General features: G+C 28.1%; 1 protein-coding gene across 1 annotated transcript in view; it reads left to right on the top strand.

Annotated features, from left to right (window-relative positions):
- LOC111633992 (F-box/LRR-repeat protein 20-like) overlaps positions 1 to 8,987 on the top strand; it is a 90,247-nt gene that overhangs the window by 11,605 nt on the left and 69,655 nt on the right. Inside the window, exon 2 of the mRNA XM_023378660.1 lies at positions 4,980 to 5,041. Coding sequence (XP_023234428.1) covers positions 4,980 to 5,041 — 62 coding nt within the window. The remainder of the gene's footprint in view (positions 1 to 4,979; positions 5,042 to 8,987) is intronic.

Below are 8,987 nucleotides of genomic sequence, written 5' to 3'. Positions count from 1 at the left end.
GAACTGTTTGGCGAGAATCGTCGCACATGTGAGGATCTGTCCCTGCCTATCCTTCTTTTTAAACGCTCGTCTTTGCTCTTCCCTTTCTCTTTCCTCTATCTCTCTAGTCTACGTATGCTTATGTATACATCATAATACGCTCTCACGATACTTTCGATTCGTAGTTTTTCCGTTTTATAATTACGCGACTTATACCTGGTGATAACGGAGAAAAGAGACACATAGGACGTTGGTATATGTCACAGTTATGATTTCACAGATTCGAGACAGCTTGATAGCCCAAACGGCCCCAGGCCTTCGCCCGTGCACGCTAAGTGACTTTCATTACAAGCATTTAACTTTTCGAAGTCTATGACAATTGTTTGGCATTGACGGCCGCAAATTTCGCGCAAATAAGCTGCCTCGAATTGTTCGATTATGTTATCAACTCAATTTCATATTTATTTTCACATTTTCACTTCGCGGTCTTTCTCTGTTCTTTTTCCGTTATTTACACGTGTTGGTCATTTCATTGTTATTCACATTTGATATAATCATTTATCACATACTGCCATGACGCTCTTGTCTGTCCGCTACAACTGTCAAGAATTAACGCGATTGGCGAAGCGTAGTGACAGTGGGCCAATAGAGAGCAGGTCCTTGCCATAATGCGATTTGCGCGCCAATTTTCGTATGTGCGTTAATCGAGCCGAATAGTTTGGCCGAATATTCGGCTATTCGGCCTGAGGCCGAATATACTATTCGTTGCAACACTAATATTAATTTTAATTATATGAAAATAATCGCACAATATTTTATTATAATTGCATTATGTATCTTATTAAAAATTTCTATACTACACGTGAAAAAAAAGATAAGATCGCTATTGTATATTTAAATATTAGTGGCGGAGTGGAAGCACTGTATCGTCAGCATCCAAAAAGCCAGATTCGCGCACGTGCTTTACAGAGCACCAACCTCACCCGGTTTAGCTGGTGGAAGCCTAGGACCTTGAGTGGATGCTACACGTATACCGCATCCAATTCTATCCGGGACCGGTTCTGGGCTGTTAGCTGCCCTCGCCCAATTACTTGAATCACAAGTAGATAGATTTATAACTTAACCCAACCGATAAGAATTTACTGGTATGTTTTTATGATAATTCTGTATAGTTGACAGGGGTTTAAAAAAATCCATTAAAATATTTGATATTTTTATTCCGCTCTCCCATTTTATATTACATACGGATTTCAATGTTCAACCAGTGATATTACGATTTAGTATGTCCCATCTATAAGGGGATGTAGAAAAAAACATATACAATTCTTGTATAATGTTAAAAAATTAACTGTTACTTTGACAGCGTCATTTACGACTAAATTTAATGAATGAGAGAGATGCACGAGGTACAGAAAAAGCTCTAGAATTTATTTTCCTTAAATTTACAATTTATGTATCCATTTGTCACTCTGTAACAGTCTTCAATTCCATCCATTAGCCACGTGTAGGGAGCTATTTGAGTAATTGCATTGTTTTAAGCTTTAAAAAGTAAAGAATATTTTATATTTTTATGTACTTTTCTTAACAAAGCTATATTTAATTATAATTTTCTTTAAAAGTATATTCATACAATTGAAGAATATTTTGTATGTACCGGTACATCCACCACACATTTTATTTCACCAAGTAAGTTTTTATTATTTTATTTTTAATTGTATCCCTTATATCGTGGCTAGCGATTCGGAATGTAATTGTGATATTAAAAATACATTCAGAAAAGTCTACGGTTTTTACTGGGTTATTGAATAAATGATACGAATGGTCCCTAGACCATCACTGACGCACAATTGACTGATTGCCCCTGGATGTCAGCTTCTTACAGAAACACAGCTTCCCTATCATCAAATGTCTTGGCACGCCACTGTCATCAATATCCTTCATTGGAATAAAAATTTTACAAAATAATTTTTTTTTCTATATAAATCCTAAATTTTATCACACACTAGTGGAAATAAAAAATGAGATAATCTATAAAAAATAAAAAAAATTATGCAATAATAAAATGTAATAAAATTGGGGTTAGTAACCTTTTATGATTGCTGTGTCGAAATTAAACAATGCAATGCCAAAACATGCTATATTTGGATGTAGAATAACCTAATTTAATTTAATAATTTTCAAAACATTCTAAAAAAACAAAGATAAATAATTCATAAAATGAAATTTATTAATTAATGTTATTAATAAATAGATAAGCTTTCCTGTAGAAAACTTCATAATTTTGAAGAAAAGAATATTATGTTACATTTTTTTTATTATTTAGTTACAAGTAAACTTAATGGAAAACAATATTCATATTAGTTTTATGTGATAGTTTTTTGTTGTTAGTATACAAGTATGAAAGAATAATTGGACAGAGGCAGATGGGGCCATCAGGAAATTGGAAAATTTCCAGAAGTGCTGGTAGGACTAGTTGACTTACATATATTCATAAGTGCTGGCACTTGTACATAGGAGCTTGGAAACAAAATGTGTTAAAAGATATTAGTATCATTTCCTGTACTATAGTATGTTAAACCTGTTAACTGTAATTTGATCAGATTTCACTATGGTTAGTTGATTTTATTTTGAGTGTTACTCCTCAATCATTTTGTGCTGATTATAATTGAAATATACCTAATTTTTATTATTCAATTATTAAAATAATAATCATTTAATGATAACTTAATGTGATAGATGATACTATTGTTAGTAATTTATTTTGACTGTTGTTATAATACAAACAAATGATAAAGGAATTTAGACAATTTTGAGATAAGAGTTATATATAACCTTATGAAAGTTAAAATGATGTTCAAATAATAAATATTTGAAAATTATTTATAAAAAAAAAAAAATTTGAACTTTGATACTAGTATAATTTATTTATCAAAAGAACTTTTGTATATCTATACTTACCTGAATAAAACTGATGAAAATGTTGAAAGTACTCGTGTATATTTGGATTAAACTAAATGCTGAAAGACAGTGTATATATATTAATTATACTTACATTAAATGAATATATAGTATGCCTTATACATATATATCTTAATCTCCAAGACTTCCAGTTTCCTAATGAGCTCACTGCATAGGAGCATTCTTAAAAAATGATTTAGTTATTCTAAACAAAGTCATTAAGAGCATCCCTGCAGTGAGCACATTAGGGAACTGGAAGTCCTGGAGTTTAAGGCTAATAAGAGAGGTAACTGTATCAATAGTGAAGAGAAGTCAGTTTCCCATGTGTGGCAAGCCTTTTATGATGATCCTTGGTAATTCAGTGCTAAACCAATCATTGTGCCCACCTTTAACTATTCAATCACTTTGAAATTTCAAATTTCTGTTCTTTGAACATTTCACCTTAGAATTTTTACTGTTTCTGGCAAATATCTTCAGGGTAGACCAAAAACATTTGAATTTTATGACTGCTGGACTGACTTTGAGGTCTATGTTCATTTTTCTATGTAACTAAAACTATTACAGAAAATATAATTTCAATTTCTGAAAGTAAGTTGATGAATTTAAGTTGACAGAAAATGGGATGATTTTCTGAATCTGTATCTAATTGATACTTGAAAAAATAAGGCATTCAGGGAATAATCTAATAAGGCCATTTTCAGAGTTGAAATAAATTTCATAATTTATTATGAATAAATTATGAAATTATGAAATAAATTTCATAATTTATTTCAACTCTGAAAATAACTTGTATACTTCTTTTATACGGGAGGTACCAAAAGTTTCCTTATTCAATAAAATTTGTTTAATTAAAACATAATGTGTGTACAAAATGTAAATGAACAAAACAAATGTACAGACCATCAGCTGTACATAGATGTTGAAAATGCTACTGTTCAAGTATTGTAAAATTTAATAAGAAGTAAAATACAGCTGGATACGAGTCCAATTTTGCTTGCCATGTCCAATCACCAGGAACAACTATTTCCATTGCAGAGACAACCTTTCTTTAGAGGCTATGCCTCTGCACAAATATGTAAAACAGTTTAAAACAGCTGTATTTTACTTTTTATTAAATTGTAATTCTGCCAGCCCTTTTCTACAAAGAAATATTATATTTTTAATTGTGTTGGGATTGTCACCTGTGAACATTTTAAACTGTTTTACATATTTGTGCAGAGGCATATCCTCTAAAGAAAGGTTGTCTCAACAATGGAAATAGTTGTTCCTGGTGATTAGACATGGCAAGCAAAATTGGACTCGTATCCAGCTGTATTTTACTTTTTATTAAATTGTAATTCTGCCAGCCCTTTTCTACAAAGAAATATTGTAAAATTGTTGACATGCTATCTATTATGCTTGTTGAAATGTTGCATTTCAGGTCATCCAAATTACGGGTGTTATTTACATAAACTCTATCCTTTAGATGTCTCTTTAAGAAGAAATTTGGTAAAACCTGGGGATTTACCAAATTTCTTCTTAAGGACGTGGCCACAAGTCCTTAAAAATGATGTGATAAAAAAAAAGATTCAGGTTTCATCATGAAACCTTTCAACAAGTTAATTCAATGTGGGCTTACTTATAATATATCATTGAAAAAGTTTATAAGATTTTGTTGTAATAAACCTCCAAAGATTAATCTTTGTTTCCAGAGGTTTTTTAACTCACCATATTGATTTGTTGAAAATACATTTAAGATCATCACAAATCAAAATTGATAACACTCTCTTTTGTCAGTTTTTCAGTATGTTAAGAAATAATTTTCAAAACTTGAGTAAGGAAACTTTTGGTACACAGTTTATTAGTTTAAATAAGTTGTTTTGATTAAGAACAAAAGTACTTGAAGTTTTCAAATTATTACTTAACAGTTGTATGATGTATAAAATATTAAAATTATTTATAATCCAACTGTATAAATCTATTATTTATAATAATTTAAATTATTAAAGTTATGAAAAAATTTACTTGTAATTAAGATCATTTTCTTTGTTTTTTCTTTTCAGATTTCAAAATCAGATGATGATGCTTTAATTAATAAAAAACTTCCAAAAGAATTATTATTAAGGTTCTGATTTTTCTTTTCTATATATGTGTAAATATAAGTCTTAATTTAAATATTTATAAATATTTTTGAATTAATTTTTCAGAAAAAGTTTAAGATTTTATTCAGGATATTTTTCATTACAAATCAATAACTTGGAAAATATGCTTCTAATAAAAAAAATTTGATAAGGATAAAAGTTTAAAATTTTAGAGGATTTTTTTTTTGTATTGCTGTAGAAAAGAAAAGTCTTGCCCATCTCTCTGAATGGGACAGGAGTCAACTTTGAAATTTCAAATGGAATCTCCCTGCATTTTGTATTTTGGATTCTATGTTAACACCAAACTAAACGAACTGCCATATTATTAGGCTACAGTGTAGGCATAGCATTCTCTATTAAAAAATTATTTTTTTTATTGAGAACATTTAATCAAAAAAATGGTAATTTCAAAAGTAGTGGACATGTGTAGTTGTATGTTTTGAAAGATACTGTTATAATAAAATGCAACTTTTTTATGAGCTAATTAATTGAAACAGATTTCAAAGTTATTAATGGTTAATTTTTAATCAATTCTTAATGTGGTTCAAAAGCAGTATTCATTTTTGAATTGTTTTTTAAAGTAAATTAAAATTCTGTATTTCAAGTTTTCACTTAGAAATCAAAACAAAGATTATCATCACATTACTTTGATTTATTTCATATTAATAAAATATTGTGTGTTTTGATTTCCATATTTAGTATCAAATTTACTGTCAAAGTAATAGTGACAGACATGACATGTTTGAAGAACAATGGATTGAATCAGGAATAATTTCAAGATCACCTAGGTCACTGGACCTGATACCAATTGATTATTTCCTATGAGTTTCATAAAGGACATTTTTGTTTCAATGACTGGCTATGATTCAAGATGAGAAGCAAAGAATAAGTAGTGATTATGCTAAAATAACATCAGAAATGTTGCAGTCTGTTTGGCAAAACTTTGTTACTTGATTACTGAAACATTTAGATGAAAGTAGACAGCTCTTTAAACATTTGTTAAATAACTTTAATTAATTTCTATTTCTTTATTTTTTTATTAACTCATAAAAGAATTTACATTTTTATTAAGCCATTATTTTTTTAAATGTATGACTAAATATGCTCATAACTTTTAACATTATTATGTTTTTGAAAAACATGCTTAGTAAAAGTTTATTTTTTAATTGAGAATTCAAAAATATAAAAAAAAATTGGAAGATTTCATTTGAAATTTCAAAATTACTTTTTATCCCACCCAGAAGATGGGTGAGGTTTTATTTTTATGGCATTAAAAAGGCTGTTTGAAAATATTAAACTTTATTCTTATCAATTTTTTTAATTATAAGAATATTTTCTGAGTTATTGACTTGTAACCTTGCATAAAACACCTTGTATATAAACTCTGATTTAAATAAAATGATTTATATACTCAACATTGTTATAAAAGTAAATTAATAATTTAATTAGTTAGTTTTTTTGGTTTTGATTTTCTGATTTATTGTTATTAGATACTGCACAAAATCAAAGTTGTGAAAGAAAATCTAAGAGAAATCTTATATTGTAAATTTTTGAAAGAACACATTTGAATGATTGGAAAAATATTATGGCGTGCTAGATTTTCTGCAGTTTTATGTAACACTGATTGAGAATAATTAAATGTATAAACCAGAAAATGTATGGTTTGATATTGATTGTTACAAGTGAAAATTGCAAAAAGAAAAGTCATTTAAAAATTACAAAAATTAGATTTATAAGTTCAATATTATCCTATAAAAGTTTTTAGGTGATGATTGTTGATATCATTAAATATTTAAGGAGTGTTTCTTCACCTGAAGAGGATTTAAACAGTAAAATTTGGCAAAAGGTATGGCTAAAATGTTTTGTTAATTTGTTAATATGCATATTCCTGAGGAATGGAATAGTGTAATAATGCAAATGATTTTCAAAAGTTGTCAGAGATAATTTTGACAAATTACAGATCAGCTGCTTCATTATCATTTTTTTTTTTGGGGGGAAATATTTGCTTTTGGCTGATTGAAATATCTTAAACAATGGCTAAAGAAAAATAATTAATTTCAAATATTCAGTTTTTCTTTGTTAAAGTAGGTGGAACTGAGATAGCCTTATTTCTGTTTGTTGCAATTATTCAGTTACAGTTAATGAAAAAAAGACATAAACTTTATGCTTTATTTTTAAAACACTTAACAAACCTTTATTTCAGGTAACATTTCAATTCAAGAACAAACATTTTCAGCTTCACCTGAGGTCTGCTTCAGGTTAAATTAAAATTATAAATGAGATTTCAAACTTAGAATGCCTTTCTTTGGAACATTTTCAAATGTTGAGATTTTAAAAATAAATTGGAACAAGGTTATATGAGCGTGCTAAGGAACATCGGTGATATCTTGCTCTTTGCATATGTAGTGCCAGGCATATGATAGTGCATTGCCGTCTTTAGAGTTGGTACATCTCTCTGCTAAGCCAGCCTTGCGGAGGGATGCATGTTAAAACCTTGTTAAATCAAATCAGTGTTAATCGAGGTAGCATTAAACAGGGTCTTACTGTAAATTATATTATACATTCTGTAGTTTATGCAAATGATGTAATTATCTTGGCATCTATGAAAGCAATACTTCAGATGAAAAATTAATAAAACTGTTGAACATTTAAAAAATTTGCAGTTAAAAATTAATTTAGAGAAGTCTTGAGTTATGAATTTTAGAAAAGGTGGAAAGTTAGCAAAAATAAAAAGTATTATAATTCAGTTAAACAGATATCATCTTCCATTAAATATTTAGAAATTTTTACATTTTACAAATTGATGCAAAAATTAAATTTTCATGTAAATTTATAGAATGTTTAAAAAGAAATTTTAAGTTGTACATCAAAAGTTAATCGGGTTGTGCCAAAATGAAAATTCAAACTTTTTAAACACTTTCTGCCTTGTGATAGTAAGAGGTCAAATTTTAAAAGGATTATAATGAATTTTTAGCATATGTTTGTATATTTTAAAACTGAAAGCTGAAGTATGAGATAAAACAGTTTTTAAAATACATTGGAAAGATTATATATTCTAGTTTTTAATAATCAAAATAATATTTTTTATTTACTATAATTTTGCTTTTTAATTTACATTAATTCAATAAGTGTAAATTAATCAATTTGTTATAATTGGGTTTTTTCGTATAGGAATGTTAAAAAAAAGTGATATTTTTGAATTGTAAAATTTTACTATGCTTTATATCAATAATATTGGAGGTTATATTGGATTGTAGCAATTTTATTACATTTTATAAAAACTAGAATAAATTTTAAATCTGATGGATTGATTGAGTGATTGATTGTTTTTATGTTAAGGACTTCATGGTCCTCTTATATTTTATTCTCTAATACTGTAATTCATCTGGTTCGTGCATATAATTAACCATCATTAGATTTAGATGCAAATCTAATGATAGTTATTCTTGAAATTCAATAATTGTTGAAACATTCTTTAATTGTAAAGATATACAAATATACACACCAATCAAAACCTGATATTAAGCAAATATACATCCACAACTGCCATAAATGATTGGGCTAAATTTGAATATAATGATTATAAATTAGAAATGAATTTGGCACTAGAGTGAGGCGTTAGGCACCACCTCGTATTAAAATTAATAATTATAATATTTAATTAATTACAGTAATACCCCGAACTTACGCGATAGGTGGGACCGAGCGGTAACCGCGTAAGTCGAATTCACGTAAGTCGGGGTATAATTTTGCATATAAATGCATACAAATAATTTTTAATTGGGGCCGGAGACTAAAGAAAACAATAATTTAGAAAAAAATGTTTAATAAAATCTTAGATAATACATATGTATAACAAATTAGGCCTATATTATTTTACAATTTTTCACATTTACTTGATTATTACGCCATAATTTTAACATTGTTTCC

The sequence above is a fragment of the Centruroides sculpturatus genome, unplaced genomic scaffold (assembly GCF_000671375.1).
Source record: "Centruroides sculpturatus isolate CEXI.00-Female unplaced genomic scaffold, Cexi_2.0 scaffold679, whole genome shotgun sequence".
In the NCBI taxonomy this organism is placed as follows: domain Eukaryota; kingdom Metazoa; phylum Arthropoda; class Arachnida; order Scorpiones; family Buthidae; genus Centruroides; species Centruroides sculpturatus.
The sequence above is the reverse complement of the archived record's forward strand: the minus strand, read 5'-3'. Positions and strand labels throughout refer to the sequence as shown.